The sequence below is a fragment of the Paroedura picta genome, chromosome 12 (genome assembly GCF_049243985.1).
Source record: "Paroedura picta isolate Pp20150507F chromosome 12, Ppicta_v3.0, whole genome shotgun sequence".
Lineage (NCBI taxonomy): Eukaryota > Metazoa > Chordata > Lepidosauria > Squamata > Gekkonidae > Paroedura > Paroedura picta.
Window position 1 is genome coordinate 40877082 of NC_135380.1, and position 21770 is coordinate 40898851.

At 46.0% G+C, this 21770-nt stretch overlaps 1 protein-coding gene across 4 annotated transcripts in view; it reads right to left on the bottom strand.

Annotated features, from left to right (window-relative positions):
* The window catches only part of COL27A1 (collagen type XXVII alpha 1 chain), a 356512-nt gene that overhangs the window by 77130 nt on the left and 257612 nt on the right, over window positions 1-21770 (bottom strand). For all 4 annotated transcript variants that reach the window (XM_077305314.1, XM_077305312.1, XM_077305313.1 and 1 more), the window contains 5 exons: window positions 20298-20351; window positions 15779-15823; window positions 14453-14497; window positions 9738-9791; window positions 4723-4776 (listed from right to left, as the gene is read on the bottom strand). In XM_077305314.1, the coding sequence (XP_077161429.1) occupies window positions 4723-4776; window positions 9738-9791; window positions 14453-14497; window positions 15779-15823; window positions 20298-20351 (252 nt within the window). The remainder of the gene's footprint in view (window positions 1-4722; window positions 4777-9737; window positions 9792-14452; window positions 14498-15778; window positions 15824-20297; window positions 20352-21770) is intronic.

Below are 21770 nucleotides of genomic sequence, written 5' to 3' on the forward strand. Positions count from 1 at the left end.
CAGAGTTGAGCCACGTGGTGCGGAGTAACATTTTTAAAGGCTCATTTGTATGTACCACTCTAACTGGGGAAGGAACATCTGCACACCAGAACCACATTACCCATCTGCCATCTTCTTTTTTTTTCTTGAAAATATTTGCAGATCTCTCCTCTTGCTTTGCTGTTCCCTGAGGGTGTTTACACAAGAACAACACTATCAAAACTCCACTCGCAAAACAAAACATCCATCTGCTGCTATACTGGTTCCTCCTTCCTTCCTTCCACCGGGGAATTCAGGGCAGAATGCTGGGGGACTCCTGGAAAGGGGGGGGGGTCCCATTCAGCACTGATCCGACCCGGACCCAGCCTTTTTGCTGCATGGTGTGCCTGCCCTGCCAAACCACGAGCCAAAAATGACCCTAGCAAAATGCAGCTTTTTAATGGGATAGGCACCAAGAACTAGCAGAGCCGAAAAACAGCCCATCTGAAGTGGCTCAGCCAAATATGAGGGTGGGGAAGGGAATAGGAGGCCTGCATGTCATTAGAATATTAAAAGTGATTCCCTGTGTGGTGATTAATGTCAAAAAAGAGCTAGAAAACCTGGATTCGAATCTCTGCTCAGGTGAGTAGCTCACTGGGTGATTCTCTCAACCTCGCCTGTTTTTTTTTTTGTAAGGAGAAAGGGGAGAACTGCATATTCTGCCCTGATGAGAAACAGAGGGTGTAGTGCAGGGGTAGTCAAACTGCGGCCCTCCAGATGTCCATGGACTACAATTCCCAGGTGCCCCTGCCAGCATTCGCTGGCAGGGGCTCCTGGGAATTGTAGTCCATGGACATCTGGAGGGCCGCAGTTTGACTACCCCTGGTGTAGTGGTTAAGAGCAGTGGACGCTAGTCTGGAGAACAGGGCTTGATTCCCCACTTTTTCTCCACAGGCACCCAGCTGGGCGACCTTGGGCTAATCACAGTTCTCAGAATGGTTCTGATAGAGCAGTTCTCAGAGCTCTCTCAGCCACACCTACATCACAGGGTGTCTGCTGTGGGGAAAGGAAGGGAAAAGTGTAAGCTGCAATGAGACCTTTGGATAGTGACATGCAGGATATAAAAAAAAAAACAGCTCTTCTTCTCCTCTTCCTTTCCTCAAGGGAAGGATATGGCTTTCTCAGTCCTGGCCCCCACCTGGTGGAATGAGCTCCCAGGCAACATCAGGGCCCTGCCTGAGCTACAACAACCCTGTAGGGCCTGCCAAAGCTCTTCTACCAGGCTTTCGGTCAAGACAAATAAACAAGCCACCAGGCATTAACCAGAAGCCCCCACCAGCTGCACCATCAAAAAAATGGAACCACAGTGCAGAAAAACTGAATGGCTGATTGTTGAGTATTGATTGTTAAACTATAAACTGTTTGATACAAGTTCACTGTTAGATATGTTTGTATTTGAGTCAAGATGTTTATTGTATTGTATTTGCTTTACGAAAATTCAGTGTAAACCACCCTGAGCCAAAAGGGAGAGCAGCGAATGAATGAATGAATGAATGAATGAATGAATGAATGAATGAATGAATGAATGGAATGGAATGGAATGGAATGGAATGGAATGGAATGGAATGGAACATGTGTTGCTTTTGACAACCCTACTCAAGGTGTTCTCCAACCTGGCACTTGGAAGGGGAACCTCCAAGAAATACCAGGATCACAGCGTGGGGGCAGGCAATGGCAAGCCAACTCCAAACATCTCTTGCCTGGCAGCCAGACAATCTTAGGATCCCCTGGCTATACTACACACATGCCATATGATAAAAAGTAATAAATCTCATCGCAAGGATCACTGTCCAAGACCTCCCCCTACCACGCTCATACAAGGCTAAAGGTTTTACTTTACTATATATCCATCTGACTTCTGTTCCTTAACTCATCCTGCAGACTATTCAAAGCCACGAAGGTGTTTGGTTTTTAAGTTCAAGCTCTCGGTTTTCTTCAAATAGAAAGACGGATTATACATTCTCCAAAATAAACTAACAACGACAGAAATTGGCCGGTGGCTTTTTAAAATAAACAAATAAATAAGATTTCTGAATACTAAATCGTATTCTTGTCTGTATTGATAGCTGAGAACCCAGCAAGACTTCCTGCTGGGCTGCTGTGGCCTGCTGTTCTTGCACTATAGCCACGGGGAACATGGAAGGAAATGCATTCCTCAATAAAGGTATTTCCTGTGTATTTTTTTCTTTTTGGCCTATGCAGCAATATCTGGGTAGAGGGCAGAAGGCATCGCTAACTGGAGGGAGCCTCATGGAGACAGAAGCAGCAAATGAGCAGCGCTCACTGCAGTACATTATTATATTAGGGGACCAATATGCCTGCACAACAGACCTCTTGTGCTTACTGTAGACTACTCTACTAGTGGAGTTGCAAATTGAGGCCATAATATATCTCCAGGCCAGCCCTGGAGATGAAGCTGGAGCTTTATGTGTACTAATCTAAGACAGTTAACGGACTGCTATTGGAACTGCAATTGATGACATCGTATGGCAGTCTTCAAGCAAAGGTTGGATACACACTTTTCTTGGATGCTTTAGGATGCTTTGGGCTGATCCTGCGTTGAGCAGGGGGTTGGACTAGATGGCCTGTATGGCCCCTTCCAACTCTATGATTCTGTGATTCTGTATTGTACAACTTGGGAATGGTTTCAGAATAACCTTATCCATGGTTCCTCTATATATTTGTGAAACAGCCTGGGGGGGGGGGTGGAGCGTGTCTGGCTGTCCAAGTTGGACAGCAACCTTGGCTGCACCCTGATTGGTCCTGCCCCTATAGCTCTCGCCCTCCCTCCCTGGACGCTAGCCAGGTTGCTCTCAGACGCGCCAGAGACAGAGAGAGGCACACAGAGCCCTGCCAGACCACACACGAGCCCTCCTACAAACCAGCTCTGATTACCTGCTCTGCCTCCTGCTGCGAGGCACACCAAGACACGCAATGAGAGGGAGAGGGGGAGAGAGAGAGACAGAGACAGAGAGAGATCTGCACCTCCCGGTGTCCCCTGGGTCCTAGCGCCCATTTTATTCCTGGTTGCAATGGGCTTTCTTGCTAGTTGTTATATAAAAGATTCTTAGAGCGTTTGTTAAAGAAGTCTCATCAGTGATTGTTTATAGCCCATACACAGCAGTTTCATGTTTTTGTATTGTCCTGACACAGAATCACACCGTATCAGCGGAACTGCCTTTTTCCTCATAACCCGCAAAGAGTATTAAGATCTGCTGACCAACATCTGCACAGGGTCCTCGGCCCAAACTGGGCTTGATGTGTTGGAGCTGAAGTCTCTGTGTCCTGACCAAACCCACAGATCAGGGCTAAATTAAATCTGGGACAGGACCTGTGACTGCATCGTCCTACAGGTTTCACTGTCAAAGAGCAACTATGGAAGGCTCTGCCTGAGAGCCTAGGAGGCTCTGTTTGAAAGCCAGGATGTGTGCATCTGTGTTGACAGCTCTTGATTCGCCTACAGAAGTTGGTATATAAATACCGTAAGTAAGTAAGTTCTCAGGTTCTGTCCCCGGCACCTCTAATTAAAGGATATGAAATTTTACAAAACTACATTTGAAAAAATAGTTCTCTTGAGCCATAGTCTACCCTCCAAACACCTGTCCTACATTCAGAGGATTTTGCAGTGGAGTATTGTGGATGACCTTGCCTCAACAATTCCCTTTTTCTTAGCTCGGTATTCTGTTTCCTCCACTTTCCATTCCTTCCTCTAGGGGTGTTTCCTCTTTCTGCTCTCTGCTCTCCCTCTGAGACAGAGGCTTCAGAGATTCCTGCAGCAGCAGCACATACTAGCCTTGTGCTAGCCTCATTAAAGCAGTGAGTGGGGGAGGCAGAGACTGCTCTTCCCTCCCCTCCCCTCCCACTGTCCCACCTGGACTTGCTGCATCTCGACTTCTTCCTGCATCTGCTTCTTCAGTTAAGTATACTTGTCTCCCACCCCTGCCTCCCTGTCTTTTCTGGCAGCTTTTAAAAAATACACCCGCATATAAGCCAAGGGGTACTTTTTCAGCTTCAAAAAAGGGGTTGAAAAACTCGGCTTATATGCGAGTATATTTGGTACACAAAAACACACATGGTGGCAAAGAAGCCTTCAAATACTGAAAAGATCCATCAGGGAAGATTTGATCACATGTGTTCTGACATCTGATAAGACAGCCACAACGAAAAATCCCCTCATCATAGAAATCTAACGTAAAGGCAAACTTAGATTAAGGTTGCCTTGTCGCTAATATGTTTCTTCCTATGAGTAGGGACTGCCTCCTTTTTTTAGAATTTGTTAAACATTTATAAGATGATATGACCATGCTGATTCCCCCCAGTGGCCAATTATGGACTTGGAGGCTTGGAGGGGGTGGGAAGAGGAGAGGCCCCTGTGGGCATGTACACAGCTAGGCTTCCAAACCATATTCTGAACCACTGCACAACTTCTGGGGTTGCTCGAAGCCTGAAGAATGTTTCAGGGATTTCTCAATGGTAAAAAAGTTGAGAAAGGCTGCATATACAAAGTGGTCCTTGGTTGGTGGATTGGAGCCGACACACACACACCACAACCACCACCACTAAGACCTGCCAAAAGCCACCCATGGGAACTTATGGCCAAGCCAACATTTCAGAGGAGCATTTCTTCTCTCATGATACACCTGTATGCAACAGATAAAATTGGACCACCGCAAAAATGAAACACAGAAAAACGTTGCACTCTACCTTATGTCCAATTTCTCCCAGAGGCCCGGTTGGACCTCGAGCTCCCTGAGGCCCCTGAAAGAAAGACACATAAAGCAAGAAACATGAGAAGATCCTATTGGATCAGGGTAAAGGCTCATCTAGGCAGGCAACCTTCTTCTAAAACTGGCCAGTGGTCCTTAACAAGGGCATGGAAGCCAGCCACTGATATTCAGAGGTTCTCTGCCCCTCACTATGTTTGTTCCATTATTTTACTGTTCTCCTGTTATGACTCTTTCACTGCTGTTCAGTTTATCATGTTATCTGTACTGTTTTTATTCTGGTTCCAAGGAAACTGCCCTGAGCCTCAGGGGAGGATGATGAGTGAGTGAATGAATGAATGAATGAATGAATGAATGAATGTTAAAATGGGATAGTTTGGGGACAGACACCACCCTGAAGGAATGAGGGGAAACACAATGGTGACAACTATGCATTCACCTCCTCTTTCCCTACACCCATAAGGTAGTCTTTGGAGCACCACACAGGTGATGTGAATGGGTTTCAGGTGGGTATTTGTGACTGACAGACGTATCAATGATTTCGTATAACCCTTGTTTAAAATCTTCTGACTGTATTTTCATTCAGTGTTTCGCAGGTTCTGGAAACAGAGGGTGAAGAAGGAAATTGGGAGAGGAGAAAAAGCTGAGGGGGAAGAGCCGAGCATTCTGTCCCTCTGCTATCCTGTCTCCCTGAAGACGCTTAGGCTCGGCTAACACCAACAGTGGCACCAAGGAGGTATGTCTGGCCTCAACCAGGGCCAGGACATTTTCCATCCCGGCTCCTCCCTGGCAGACTGAGCTCCTGGAGCACATCCAGGTCCTGTCGGAACTTGCACAGTTCCGCAAGGCCTGCCAGACTGAGCTCTTCCGCCAGGCTTTTGGCTGGGGCCAATGAATTGTTAACATGAGCACTCTATGGTCCCTACCCTACCATAGTACCAACTTTGAAATCAGGGAAGATCCAGACCTTCATCTGATGGGGAAGACAATAGAAGTCAAATCGCAGAGAGGCCTACATCAAGTACTTTCTACTGAACAGTCGTGACCGTTATTTTAACTATTTTAAATTATTTAATTGTATTCTGTTTTTACGAAATGTTGTATACCTCCCAGAGTCAGACTACTGAGATTGGCAGTCTAGAATTCAAATGAATGAATGAATGAATGAATGAATGAATGAATGAATGAATGAAACATCTCTACATCCAGATAGTCTCTTTCCAAAGCTGTTCAAAAACATGACAGTTTCATCTTAGGTGCATCTTAGGTAACTTCTAGATAGGTCTTCAGGGAACACCTCACATTTATATGGGCCTTGATGGTATGGATAACACACCCTCCATAGGAGAGACATTAGATGTGAATCAGGGCAGTTTCTACATCTGTATCTGTACCACTATATATTTCTGGTAAGGGTTGGTGGGAGGAGTTGGTCTCATGGCTTAACTGCCACTCAGGGTGGCTGTCTCACCCCTGCATGCACCCTCCTCCAACAGGATTGCCTGTCCGTCCAACGGGCAGCCAACTGCATTTCGTCCCCCACCCTTGACCACCACCTCCTCCTTGCACTTTCCTCCAAGGCTCAGAGTCCCTGTCCCGTGAGAGCTACACCTGCTTGTGAGTTTCCTGCCCGGGAGGGCAACAGCCCCTGGGGCTAGAGGCTCCCCAGCAAGGTGCTTGGTCCCGAGACAGCAGAGCCAGCCAGCTGTAGTCCTGGGGTGGGGAGAGGAGGGGAGGGAGTCCCCACCCAGCTCTCCTGCTGCCCCAAGCAGCTCCAGCCTCAGGCTTTCCAGGTCTTGGTGGGGCTGCTGGGGCGGCAGGAGGAAGGCTGCACTGCTCACCAGCGCCTCCCTCCCTCCCCCAAAGCCCAGCCACCTCCTCCATGGGGCTCCGCATGCCTTTTGCACCTGGCAGCTGGAGGATTCCACAGTTTGGAGGTCACTGTAGGAAGTGTGCAAGTGGCTACCAGTCTCATCCCAAGTGGTACTGGCAGCAAACAATCCCCAGACACGGTGGAGGAATATATGGGAGAAGCCTGTCTCTAAAATATCCCTAGCCCTGGCTTGGAAAGCCGATTAAAGCCTTGTTTTGTTCCTGGCTCTGCCCCGCAGAACTTTCCATCCCAAACCGGACCTGCCAGAGCCTGTCATCACCCTTTAGAAAAAAGCTTCAGACCCTTGTGGGCTTGCACAGGCTTTCACTGAACTAGGCTAGCAGTGAGCAGAGGCTTTTAACGGGTCTGGTGGCGTACTTCTTGGTACTGCAATAGGTTTTGTTTTTATGTCGTGTCTTTAGAATTCGATTACTTTAATAGCCACAAAACCAATATTGATTGTGCAAACAGATATGTATGTGGATGCCAGTAAAATCCCCTTTTCATCAAAGGAGGTGCTCCTAAATCATCTGGTCTGTTGCATGTGCAGGTGGCTCTATGGCAATCCTCCTGGTTAACTCTATGATCATCTTCCTGGTTGGCTCTATGGTCATCCTCTTGGTTGGCTCTATAGTCACCCTCCTGGTTGGCTCTATGGTCACCCTCCTGGTTGGCTCTATGGTCACCCTCCTGGTTGGCTCTATGGTCACCCTCCTGGTTGGCTCTATAGTCACTCTCCTGGTTGGCTCTATGGTCACCCTCCTGGTTGGCTCTATGGTCACCCTCCTGGTTGGCTCTATGGTCACCCTCCTGGTTGGCTCTATAGTCACTCTCCTGGTTGGCTCTATGGTCACCCTCCTGGTTGGCTCTGTAAATATCTATTTCTGGTTCAACTAGGCGAATGTCATCCCTAAGCATTTTCTCACCCTTTCTTGATGGAGCTCAGAGCAGCACACCTTCTCCTCACCTCACTCCACCACATTTTATCACCATAACAGTCCTGTGCAGTCACTTAGGCTGAGAATAACTTGTTCATGGTCAATCTGTAAGCTTCAGGGCACAGTAGGGGTCTGAAGCCAGGTCTCAGATTTCTCAGCCCGCCTCCCTCACAGATTGTCTGTTGTGGGGAGAGGAAGCATAAAGGTGATTGTAAGCTGCTTTGAGACTTCTTCAGGTAGTGAAAAGTGGGGTATAAAAAAACCAGCTCTTTTCTTCTTCTTCTTCTTCTGTTTAAACCAGAATGTTAGGCATTACACGTAGACTAAATTTCAGCCCTCTAGATCAGGGGTAGTCAAACTGCGTCCCTCCGGATGTCCATGGACTACAATTCCCATGAGCCCCTGCCAGTGAATGACAGTGTTTGCTGGCAGGGGCTCATGGGAATTGTAGTCCATGGACATCTGGAGGACCACAGGTTGACTACCCCTGATCTAGATCATGTGGAAGTATCCTAAGCACTGGGATCTTCCCATGAATGAATGAGTGTTGCCCAATTATTTTTGTATTATCTGTAGTTCACTTTTTGAAAACTGTTAGTTTCCATGTGATGTCGCTGTAAAAGGAAATCTGGGATATGATTAGGGATGCTTCCATAATGTGTAACATCTGGATCTTTTCCCAGAAATTTGGAACTCCAAATAGCTTTATCTTGTTTCCAGAATGGAACTAATACATTAAGCTTTTTGCTTTTTAAAATTCTTTTTTTTGTTGTTGCCACAGCTTTCAGCCCGTGCACTTTTTTTCCCTTTCTGCTTTCCTACTGTGCAGTTTACACAAGAGGAAAACATTGCCTCAAAGCAATTTTAGTTCCACAATATGTACCACTGACTTAAAATTCTTTGACTACAGTGTTTTACCCAATCCCACGGCACACCAAGACACTGCAGAAAAACAATCTTGATAGAGATATACATTTGTGTGTATATTGAGGTTGCTTTGTTTGGCAGCTTTTTATTAATCAGTAAAAGAGGTAAATTAAACGAAGGAGCACAAGGCTACGGCCAACTGTACGTGCTCCAGCAGCAGTATTCATTTCAGATATGCTCCCAATTAAGTGAGAATTAAGGAGAAATGGAATTAAGGGGAAGTGGAATTAGGGGGAAATGGAATGCAGCATGGAATCCCAGCATGTGGCATATGGGAAATCTTCTCATTTTCAAATGCTAAATAAAGCAGTTTCGATCCACTTCAGTGGCTGTTTGCAAGTGGGTTTTGTCATTTCGCACAGTAAAAGCCAGATGCCAACTGAACTGAAAGCAGATTGGAAAAGCTTTGTTTCGTGTGTGTGGAAGGGCCCAATGACACCAAAGTATTCCCACCTCCTGCAGGTCAATGGGAGGACCAGGATTATTATCAAGGGATGTGGGACAACTCTACAGAGAGGCAGCGTGATGTCGTGGTTCAGAGCAGCAGTTTCTAATCTGGCGAGCCGGGTTTGATTCCCTGCTCGTCCACATGCAGCCAGCTCGGTGACCTTGGGCTCTTCACAGCCCTGAGAGCCAGTTTGGTGTAGTGGTTAGGAGTGCGGACTTCTAATCTGGCATGCCAGGTTCGATTCTGCGCTCCCCCACATGCAACCAGCTGGGTGACCTTGGGCTCGCCACGGCACTGATAAAACTGTTCTGACCGGGCAGTGATATCAGGGCTCTCTCAGCCTCACCTACCCCACAGGGTGTCTGTTGTGGGGGGAGGAATGGGAAGGCGACTGTAAGCCGCTTTGAGCCTCCTTCGGGTAGGGAAAAGCGGCATATAAGAACCAACTCTTCTTCTCTTCTTCTTCTGATAGTGCTGTTGTCACAAAGCAGTAATCTCAGGGCCCTCTCAGCCTCACCTCTATTGTGGGCAGAGGAAAGGAAGGAGATTGTAATCTGCTTTGAGACTCCTTCAGGCAATGAATGGCAAGGTGTCATTGGACTCAAATTCTGTTGTTCTTCTTGATCTCTGCTACTGCAATACATTCACTGGGGGACAATCAACCTACACCTTCAAAGCTCTAGGTGGCAGGAATTGGCCCTCCTTGAGGATGAGTGGTTCAGAAAAGAGAGACAATTTAGGAACTAGGTAAAAAGCAAAGGGATGGTAAGCAGGACAATGGGAAGGAGACAATTGCATGAGGTACTTGCCGGATCTCCTGGAGGCCCTTTTGCTCCTGGGGGTCCAGAATGTCCTTGGATACCCTGCATTAAAATGAGACAACAGTGAGTCAGAAACCCAGTGTGGTGTGTGACCTTTAACCCTACCTGGAGCATCGCTGGCATGGATCCACAACGGAATAAACAAAGTAAGTGCAGAATCAGCCCAGGTCTGCAGGGCCTGTAAAATGGAGCTATTTCACCAGGCTTATTGTCAGGGCCCAAACTAACAACCACCTATAAATGTTGGCATCACCGCTAGGAGATCAAAAGACCAAAGCCCACTGTCTGGGAACATTAGTTGAAGACATTTAGATTAATAATGTTTTTAATTTGTTTTGTATATGATGTTTTGTTAACGTTGTCACCCACCCTGAGCAATACTGAAAGGGCGGGAGAAAAATGATGATGCTGATGATGCTGATGATGCTGATGATGCTGATTCAATCCAGTCCAACTCTTGCCAATCCTATGGCTCAACTGTTGCCATGTTTTTCAATCTTGCACCACTTCTTCTTTTATTATTATTATTATTATTATTATTATTATTATTATTATTATTATTATTATTATTATTATTATTATTATTATTATTAGATTTATTTCCCGCCTCTCCCGATAGGCTCGAGGCGTGTCACAACAACTAATCCCATTAAAATTCCCATTAAAATATCAATCTACTAACTAACATGGCAGCTAAAAATCCCATCCCTCCCCCAATTATTAAGAGGTGAAGAGGAAAGGATAGGGGAGTAGCGTACACTCCAACTCCTAGGGGGGGGAGCGATGTCCCTGATTTGCTGACCCCAGCCTCAACCATAGACCTGGTGGAAGAGCTCCGTTTTACAGGCCCTGCGGAAAGTTGACAAATCCCGCAGGGCCCGCAGATCACCCGGGAGCTCATTCCACCAGGTAGGGGCCAGGACTGAAAAAGCCCTGGCCCTGGTCGAGGCTAGGCGCGCTTCCTTCGGGCCGGGAATGACCAACAGGTTCTCACCCGCAGAGCGTAAGGCCCTGCGGGGGACATTAGATGAATGATACTCTGGCCAGTATCCATTTTGATCGTATCTAACCACCATGTTCTTTGCCGGCCTGGTTTCCTTTTACCACTGGCCAATCCTAGCATAATTGCTCTCTCCATTGAGTTGGATGACATGATATGGCCATAGTAAGTGACCCAGAGCAATTTGACGTTTAATTTCCGTACTGCAACCACCACTCTGATAGGCTGATGGTTTGGAAAGCTGTTGTCAGTCAGAGAAAGACTGTGTTAGATGGATTAGTCCCCTGAGGTTGCAATCCAACCTTAGCCCAAGTCATGCCATTGGTCCCTTGACATCAGCTCCAACTATCTTGACCAGCAGTGGTTTTCTGGATCTCAGGCAATGGAAGGTCTTCTCTAGCCTTGCTGCTTTGAACAGGTTAAGCTAGAGCAGGGGTAGTCAAACTGTGGCCCTCCAGATGTCCATGGACTGCAATTCCCATGAGCCCCTGCCAGCGTTCGCTGGCAGGGGCTCATGGGAACTGCAGTCCATGGACATCTGGAGGGCCGCAGTTTGCCTAAGCCTGAGCTAGAGACTGAGCCAGGAACTGTCTGCAGCCAAAACATGTGCTCTAACATTGAGTCACAGCCTCTCCCCTTCTTTCATTGAAAGGTGACAAAGCAAACACATATCCAAGTCTTCAGAGATGACAAACCAGTTAATTTGTCATGCTAATTAGTAGGAGTTTCTGTACATTGAGTCAAAGAACCTACGCTCATCTTCTAATTGTGTAGGAGGATTTTAATCAGTCAGTCAGTCAGTAACCTTTTGTTGGCGTAAAAAGTATAAGACATATAAAAATACGGTTTAAAATTTCAACAAAATAATAAAATGGGGTTACATGACCAAACAGATCTTAAAATGATTAAATAAACTATAAGAGATAAAATACAAGGTAGGCAGCATATTATAAAAGCATCTTAGTTAAAACTCTGGCAACTAAAATGGTTATCTCTGGGTCTTTGTCAGAGAGCAGAAATTGCAAGGTCATAGATTTACTTACAGAAGGCTTGTTTCCCAGCAAGGCAACAAAGCTGTCATCCCGACACTGCTCATATAAGGGGCAGTCTAACAAAATGTGTGAGACAGAGTCAGGGCAACCAGAACCACACGGACAGAGTCTCGCATGGTATGGGATATGGTGGAATCTTCCCTCTAAGACTTTTGAGGGGAAAGCATTCATTCGTGCGAGGAGAAAAGCTCTTCTCAGGGGTGGGACATCAAGGAGATGCAAATATGAAGGCATAATATTTCTCTGCATAATGATGCCAAAGAATGCTGGTGAGCAGACTCGAGGCTGGGTAGGTATGAGTTCCTGCTGCTCATGGTCTAAAATTCTCTGTTTAATAATCCGGAAGATACATTTTTCTTCCAGAGGTAGAAGGGAGTTCAGATCAATGCCAATGGAGACTAATTTTTGTTCAATAGCCTGGAACCATTGAAATTTAAGAGGGTCACTTTTTAGACAAGTTAAAAGGCTGCCAGTTTCTATTCTAAAAAACAGTCTGACCCAAAATTTAAAAGTAGCTATCCAGGCCCTTGTCTCTACCCTAATTTGGCCAAATTCTGCGCAAATGGCATGGTAGGAGACACAGTTGGGAACCCCTGCAATTTGCCTATAGAAAGCAGATTGAACACCCTCAATAGATTTATTAAAGGCAGGAACCCATAAGGGGCATCCAAACAGGAGCTGGGACATTACTTTGGCATTAAAAATTTTAATTGCTGCAGGGATAAATTGGTTACCTTTCACAGAGAAAAAGAACTGTTTTATCAAAGAAGATGAGGATTTGGCCAGATTGATAGCTCGTTGGCAGTGGGAGCTCCATTTCTGGTTATACTGGAAGGTAACACCTAGATACTTAAATGTTTTGACTTGTTCTATTGAAGTGCCTCCAATAGACCAAGTCATTGCATGCCAGCTCTTAGAGAAAACCAAAACTTTTGTTTTACCATAGTTAATTACTAACTTATTATCTTGGCAATATTGGTAAAAGGTGGATAAGTATCGTTGTAAGCCAACCCTTGTATATGAGAGTATTGTAGTATCGTCGGCATACAACAACAAAGGAATATGCTGGGAACCAAGTTTTGGGGGATGACCATTAATTGGTTCCAGTTTTAACGCTAAATCATTAATGAATAAATTGAACAACAAGGGGGCCAGAATACAGCCTTGCTTAACTCCAATGGTCATTGGAATCTTGGAGGTTAAGTCTCCCTTTGAAGAATACCGGACTTGGCAGGAGGTGGACACATAAAGTTTTTGGATGAGAAACACAAGTCTCGGTTCCATACCCATTGATCGCAATTTATTCCAGAGCATATCCCTATCTATCTTATCAAAGGCACTTTTAAGATCTATAAAAGCTGTGTATAGCCTCTTACCATTTTGGGACGTATATTTCTCGGCCAGGCATGAAAGAGTTAAACAATGATCTATAGTAGAGTTACCCTGCAAGAAACCAATCTGTTCAGGACCTATAATTCTTTGAGAGCGAGCCCAATCAGTTAGGCGCCGTTCGAGATGTTTTGCATAAATCTTACCTATAATTGATAATAAACTAATAGGTCTAAAATTATTAGGGTCATTATGGTCACCCTTTTTAAACATGGGAATAATGATTGAATTCAACCAAGAACTTGGGACAATCCCATGTAAGTCAATTAAGGTAAATAAGTTGGCCAAGGGAGGAGCCCACCATTTAGGGTTGTTTTTTAGAAGTTCAGCTGAAAGGGCATCCTGGCCTGGGGCTTTGCCTATCTTAAGGCTCAGAATTAGTTCCTCTACTTCGTCAGGCAAAACTGGGGACCATCTAGGGACATTAGTTGGGATGGAGTCATTCAGCAGATTTTCTGGAGCTGCTGGGACATTAAATAGAGCAGAAAAATGATCAACCCAAACTTGGGGGGCAATAATAAGTTCTAAATTATCAGTCTTCCCCCTCAAGGGTCCTCTTACAGCTGACCAGAATGCTTTGGAATTTTTGGATTTAACAATGTCAAATAGGCGGGCCCAATTATCGTGAGAGTAAAGCCGTTTTTTCTCTCGGATAAGACAATTATACTGTTTTTTTTGTTCAAAGTAACTGTGGATAATAGTCTGATCCTCTGACGATTGGGCCTGTCTAAATAGCTCTCTCAGGGTTTTTTTTGAGATATGACATTCTTGGTCAAACCAGGAGGAATTGCTGCCTTTGTTACAGACTGGTTGTGCTTTAAGGCCGCAAAGGTCAACTATCTGAGAATACAGCTCTACAGCAGTCATAGGTGAGCTTGAGTTAATTAAAGTCTCCCGAAGTTCTATAATTCTTTCAGATTCCAAAAGAGATGTGATCTCTTTCTCCATCTTAGCGGACCATCTAATCCGTTTCAAACAAGATTCAGTGGGAACTGCTGGTAGAGATACACTGGGACTGCAAACATCTATCCCAGTATGATCCCAGTTTAGAGTCAGTGGAAGGTGGTCACTCTCAGTACGTGACTCTATGGAGAAAGAAGAAATATTTTGGAAGCAGTTAAAAGTGCATAAGCCGTAATCAATCACACTCTGTCCTCGAGGGGACGCGAATGTGAAATCTGCAGATGTGGGGGATTTTAATCATAATATAATTCTCAACAAATGTCTAGCCAGGCAATATAGAACCAGAACCAAAAACTTACGGGAAAACCACGAGGTCCCATCTCTCCCATCTCGCCCATCTTTCCCTGAAAACACAGTTTCAGTCATGAGTTCAAAACCTGGAAATCCATCTCAATAAGCTGTTAGGAGATTCATGAAGGAAGATCATGCAAGCTTTCTACAACCCAAGGCGAATCCAGCTGTCTCATAGAATTTGTTCAAGAATGCCTGTCCCAAGGACCATTCATCCTAGAATTCCAAAAAGATTTCCCAGGGAGGAAAGGACCCAGGCTTAGGGCAGAGTTTGAAAGAGCGAAAGAAAATAACTTTATGAATCCCTGAGACAGTAACTGTCAATCCTCTCTCTTTTGGTTGTATATTTTCAATGATCCATCCACATCTGAGGCACATGAAAGAACCTAAATCCTGCAAACGTGCCCCAAGGGACCTTGGGAAAGAATTCTTTCACATCTATTACTGCCAAACACAGTAGAGCCTTGAGGAATTATGAGTGCACTTTTGCCACAATCCCAAAATCATGGAATCATCGGCCATGGGACTCCTGCATCCCGAATTCAGAATCTCTAGTTAACTTTCTTTAAGTTAGTCATTCCCTCTCTCCTGCTGGAATTTGGCTTCTCAAAGTTCATGAAATTTGAGGGGAGCTCCCTTAGAATGGAAAAGGATCGAATTTTACATGGAACAGAGCTAGGGGAATTCATACATACAGGTCTGTACCCTCACCCTCACCCCCACTTTCACTCTCCCAAAAGATACATATTCATCCCAGATTATTTCCTCCCCCTTGCCTATTCTGCATATCCCATCCCAGCCAGAGCTCCATAAAAGGATTTTAAAAATCTATATCATTTTCATTGTTTAAACCTATAAGAACTGCTGGGGGGAAGGAGTGATGTCACAGGCACTAGCCAATCAGCACCTGCACAGCTGGTTTTGGCTGGAAACATGAAGCACCGACTTTCCCAAGCTCAAAGAATATGACCAGGGGGGTGAAAGGACATTAGGATAGTTCTACAGTGGGGCGACCCTTCTGATTTTGTATACCTGTGCTCAAAGAGTGCTTAAATTTAGTGAAATCAACTCGCACTACCACACAGAGCTGCCAATTGTACTTCCGCCTAATTATGGCCCAAAAAGTACCTTCTGATTTGTGGTCACATCTGCTGGGAAGGGATGGGACAAGAATGGCTATCTAAAGGTAAAATTAAAAGCATAAATTCTGAACAGCCAGCAAAAACAACCTACTCAGAATGAGAGATGCATGCAACAATTCAGTATCACAGCATTTCTGGTGATACCAAAGTGTATAGTCTTTTTTTAAGAAAAACCAAAGACAATCACCATACCTGCTGCCCATCTGGTCCTGGCTTGCCCGGGTGCCCTGTTTGGCCCTGTTTTCAAAATGAGCAAAAATCAAGTGAATTCAGCTTGCCAGCTTACTTCTACCCATGCCCCTGAAGACTCCTCTTTCTAAGTTGTCATTCTTAGAAGCAGCAGATGAGATGGACAACCTGCGAGAGCTCACACAGCTGAATGCAGTTCTATTTAGGAACATTCTCTGCCTAATGAAAAACAGCATGTCTCTCCCTGACATCTACTTATCTACCAGCAGGGGGCTTTTAAAATAAAGGTGCATCCAAACATACAAGGCATGTGGAAACCTGAGTTATTCTCTGGAATAACTACCTACTCTAGTTAAATTACTCCTCCATATTAATCTCACACTAGCCATAACTATGGAAGACCTTGCCTCAGAGGTCTATGAAGTTCCCTCCCTTTTGAACTTAACAGAAATGGCTGCAAACAGCCTTACTTTGCAGGGCAAACTAGTGTTTTTTGTTCCCTGAGGTCCTTTGAATCTGTAGATTTTATTACCGTCAGTTTATTGCTTTTTATCTTTGCTGCCTTCTGGATTTATACTGGTGTGCTCACTTGTCTCTGTGATGATTGTCATTGTTTGTTTGTTTAATTTTGTTTTTAAACAGCGTTTTTAAATTTGGGGAAACTGTTCTAAGTATGGAAGGGATAAGCAACCAATTGGCACACTGCTAAGCAAAACACCCTTTAGTCCAAACTGTGGCTCTCCAGATGTTCACAGACTACAATTACCATAAGCTCCTGCCAGAATGGTCAATCGACAGGGGCTCATGAGAATTGTAGTCCAAAAATATCTGGAGAGCTACAGTTTGGCCACCCCTGCTTTAGTTGATATCCAGTTTTTTATATTTAATGGACCAGGAGTTGGGGGGGGGGGGGTGATGAAAGGAGATTTCAGTTATATGAGCCTGAAAGGTAATTTGCAGAACCAGATTCTTCTGTTGAACACTTGGTCTACATCACTCTGTTTCCCAGCCTTCTCTATAGCAGAGCAATGTACGGCCACGCATCTTAGTCAATGAGGCTCATTCCCAAGGAAGTGAACTTAGAACTGCAGCAAGAAGCTTCCTGCCCAATCTACAAATGGAGGAATATCCCTTCATCTGGAATGAATTTACCCCTGTCCAGTCCAAGAGGTGAACAGGAGCCCTGAAATCTTCCTAAAGATTGCCAAGCGTTCTTGGAAACATGGAACAGTGAGGATTGCGTGGGACCTGGAGGAGAGGGGAAATCCAACCCACAGCAACATAAACCTCCACTTCTTTAGGATTACTTCCAGACCGTTGTTTTCTCTTCCCCACACCGTGACCCTCTTTCCCCACTCTCTTGCTTGATCTAGCTATTTGTTCGGAGACTAATGCCAGCGGATGGGTTCTGGTGCTACCATCTGGTGATCATCAAATGCAACAACTTTATCTGAAAGGGATCAATGCATTAAAAATGCTGCGGCAATCCAGATTCTCCAAGCCCTTTCTGTAAAGAAATGCAGACAACTGCAATTTGTATAACTATGTATTTGAACTTTGTTCAAGATGTTTTTCATTGAGGAATTAAGTCAGTGTTGCCCTAGCACAAAATGTTTTGATTAAAGAGATTACCATCTCCTTATCTCCGCCCAGAGGTACTGCTTCTTTCTCCGTCTCTCTTATCTATCGAGCTAACCAGAGGCCTAGCCTTGGCATTGCAAAGCCAGAAGGTCGAAGAAAAGAAGAAGAAGCAGAGCTACCATGAAGCTGCTTAGGTTGCTCTAAACCAGGGGCGGCCACACTGTGACTTTCCAGATGTCCACTGACTACAATTACCATGAGGCCCTGCCTTCTGAGGTACCAAGCTATTATTCATTTTTTTTGACAGAAGCAGATTAGGCTCAAGGTCAAATGGCAGGGGCTCATGGTACTTGTAGTCTGGGGACATTTGGAGTGCCACAGTTTGGCCACTCATGCACTAAACCAGACTTTCTCAACCAGGGTTTCAGGAAACCCTGGAGTTCCTGGATGGCTGTGAAAGGTTTTCCCAAATGGGTGGGAGTTAATAAATTTTTCACATACTTTTAAAATTTGTTAAACATTTATCGGGTGATATGACCATATATTGCCATATCAACCTGCTCCCCCTCCCAAAATGGCCACTGATGGTCCAGGAGGGGGCGGGGAGCAGAGGGACCCCAGGTGGGCATGTACACAGCTATGCTTCTCAACCATTTTCTGCACGATGGTTCTGGGGCTTCTTGAAGCCTGAAGAATGTTTCAAAAGTTTCTCAATGGTAAAAAAGCTGAGAAACACTGGCTCAGGCCTCAGATTCTGGCCACCTTCTGAAGCTTCTAAAGGTCTCATGGAAACACTTTCATGCAAACCGTGCCCATCCCAAGTCTCTTTCTTGATTGCTGCACAGCAGGGTGTGGCCACAATCCCTGAAACCAGTCTCAGGATTCTTGATGCCACATAAGGGTGAGAGTACTTTCAAGGACATTTACATTAACATTATTCATTTGACATTATTCATGAACATTTAAATGTGTTGTGACTCCTTAAGCCTCCGGGGAGAGGCGAGAAAGAAATCCAAATATAATGATGATGAGGAGGAGGAGGATGCACATTGTCTAAGGAGGTGGTGAGCTCCCCCTCACTGGCAGTCTTCAAGCAAAGGTTGGATACACACTTTTCTTGGATGCTTTAGGATGCTTTGGGCTGATCCTGCGTTGAGCAGGGGGTTGGACTAGATCAGGGGTAGTCAATCTGTGGCCCTCCAGATGTCCGTGGATTACAATTCCCAGGAGCCCCTGCCAGCATTCGCTGGCAGGGGCTCCTGGGAATTGTAGTCCACGGACATCTGGAGGGCCGCAGATTGACTACCCCTGGACTAGATGGCCTGTATGGCCCCTTCCAACTCTATGATTCTATGATTCTTCTATGATGATGATGATGATGCATTTTGGTCACCAGCAAGAAACAGCAGACAACAGCAGGCAGGGCTTTTGAGTGTGTTTAAACTCAGGTACCACTCCCACTCACCCCCCACTTGGGAATTCAATTTAATCTTGGCCTACACTAATCCCACACAGTCATCTCAAACTGGTTTTTAATATTTGCCTTTGAGGGCGAGAGTTACCAGCTCTGGGTTGGAAAGTGCCTGGAGACTCTAGGGGTGGAGTCTCAGGAGAGGGGGGTTTGGGGAAGGGAGGGACTTAATTGGGGGATAACGCAACAGAGGCCACCTTCCAACGCAGCCATTTTCTCCAAGTGAACTGACCTCTGTTGCCCAGCGATCAGCTGATGGAGGTCGGGAACCCTAGCTAGGACACCTTCCTCCTGTGTGGTGTGGTGGTTAGGAGCGGTGGCTTCTAATCTGGCGAACTGGGTTTGATTCCCCGCTCCTCCGCACGCAGCCAGCCGGGTGACCTTGGGCTTGTCGCAGCCCTGATAGTGCTGTTCTGACTGAGCAGTCCTGTCAGGGCTCTCTCAGCCCCACCTACCTCACAGGATGTCTGTTATGGCAGTGGTCCCCAACCACCGGTCCGGGGACCGGTGCCAGTCCGTACATCAGTCAGTACCGGGCCGCAGCTTCCCCTCGTCCTCCTCCCCGGCTGCTGCCTCGGGGGCTGCCCTGCCGCTCTGCCGCCGTCTCACCTTTGATGCTCTCCAGTGGCCACTATGGCTGGGGCTCCCCCTCAGCGTGGCACTGTGCAGCTGCTGCTGGCAATAGCCCCTCAGTGGCCGGCAGGAAGTCAGGGGCGCCGGCAGGAAACAAGTGGAGCAGGGGCTCAGGCGGTGGCGACGTCGCTTGGCAAAAGACTACCCCTCTGGGCCTTAGTAAAATTGTCAAGCGTTGACCGGTCCCCAGTGATAAAAAGGTTGGGAACCACTGTGTTATGGGGAGAGGAAGGGAAGGCAATTGAAAGCCGCTTTGAGACTCCTTCAGATAGGGAAAAGTGGGTATAAAGACCAACTCTTATTATTATTAGGAGCCTTTCTACCTCTCAGAACATAGGAACTTGTCTGGAACTTTTTCATCTTTAGAGGCTGCACTCAGCATGACTTTGTTTTTCAAAGTTGGGAACTAATACATCTCTGTAAGTAAAAGGTCCTTCTCTGTGGTGGCATCTCATTTGTGGAATACCCTCCCTGAGGTATGTGTCAAACATCCAACAGACATCCTGGGAGGTAGGTGGGACTGGAGAGCTCTGAAAGAACTGCCCTGTGAGAACAGCTCTTATAGGATTGTGACTGGCTGAAAGTCACAGAGTTGGCTACAGATGGAGGAGCCGGGAATCAAAACAGGCTCTCCAGATTAGAGGCCACTGCTCTTAACCACTACACCAAACTAGCTCTTTGTAATTGATACAAGAATGAATGAATGAATGAATGAATGAATGAATGAACAAACCAGATTCCTATGTTCTCAATACATATTCAATTTCAAATTCCATCTGCAATTTCAAATCACACCCAAGAGCAATCCCACTCTTGTGGGCGAAAGGGAGAGCTCACCTTGGCTCCTCGCGACCCCAGCTCGCCTATTGGACCATCCGGGCCTCGGGCACCCTGAAAGGAAGGGGGGGGGGATTTGCATACATGAATTCATAACATCATCAAATTAAAAAGAGCAGAAAATTATATAAGCAGAACAAACAGCAGGTGTCTCCCTAACGCTGCAAATGATGGCCACGGTTTACTCCAAGGGTCTGGAGTTTTTAAAGAGAGTAGTGCTAAGTGGGTTAGAAGTGATTGTGCAAGAACCAGAGAACTTCCACTACTTCATGAAGGAAAAGAGAAATACGCTTCTTACAGCCTCATCCTCCTACCGAGGAGCACTCTGCAAGCCATGGAGATCCCACCACTAAATGATACTGCAGCCTTTTCCCCACCAGCAGCAAGATGTGTTCATTTGCGCCGACCTGTGGTTTTACAAGTCAGGAAGCTGGTTTTTTTTTTCCTTTCAGTTAAAGGTATGCTGAGGGAGGGGAAAAGTAATTGTCCTAAAGCAGGTCACCTACAGCAGGCGTAATCAACCTGTGGTCCTCCAGATGTCCATGGACTACAATTCCCACGAGCCCCTGCCAGCATTTGCAAATGCAAATGCTGGCAGGGGCTCGTGGGAATTGTAGTCCATGGACATCTGGAGGACCACAGGTTGACTACCCCTGACCTACAGTTCAAAGTGAACCTTAGTAGCTGCATGCTTTGCAAAGAATGGACCATGTGGAGAAGCCACACGAGACCAGTGCTATGGCAGCTGCATTGGCTTCTGGTGGAATTCCAGATTCAGTTCAAGGTTTTGGTTTGAACTAGGGTTGAGCTCTTCGGCTCAGTTTGGCTGCCTCTGCGATCACTGAAGCCCGAAGCGCTCAACCCTAAGTCCTTCAAAGCCTTACTACATGGTCTGGGCCCTGTGAATTCGAAGGACCGCGCTTCTGAACATCCAGCAATACCAACAGATCCAGCAATACCAATCAGTTAAGGATCCCTGGCCCTAAAGGAATCTGCCCAGCCTCAATGAGAGTCGGGGCCTTCTTAGTCCTGGCTCCTGCCTGGTGGAATAAGAGAGATCAGAGGCCTGCAGGAACTTGCTAAGTTCCGCAGAGCCTGTAAGACAGATCTCTTCCTCTGGGCTAATGGCTGAGGCCAGCCAGGACTAGAGGATACATCAGTATAAAATGCTGGGCCTCCCTCCCATCCCTCCCTTACCCCCCCCCTTCCCTTCAATTTGCTCTTGGAAGTCACTGAGTCACCGCAGCACTTTATGTTGGGGCTAACATCACAAATGAATTGTTTTTATGTATTTTATCTATTGTTTATGAATTGGTTGCAAACCACCACAAGCTGGCAAAACCCTAGAGGGACAGTATAGAAGACTCTAAAGAAAGCTTCTGCAGGTTCCATGGACGGCAAAAGTCATGGCAAGGAATACTAGAAAACATAAAGCCCGATCTATCACTGGAAGGCAAAATCATGAAACTCCAG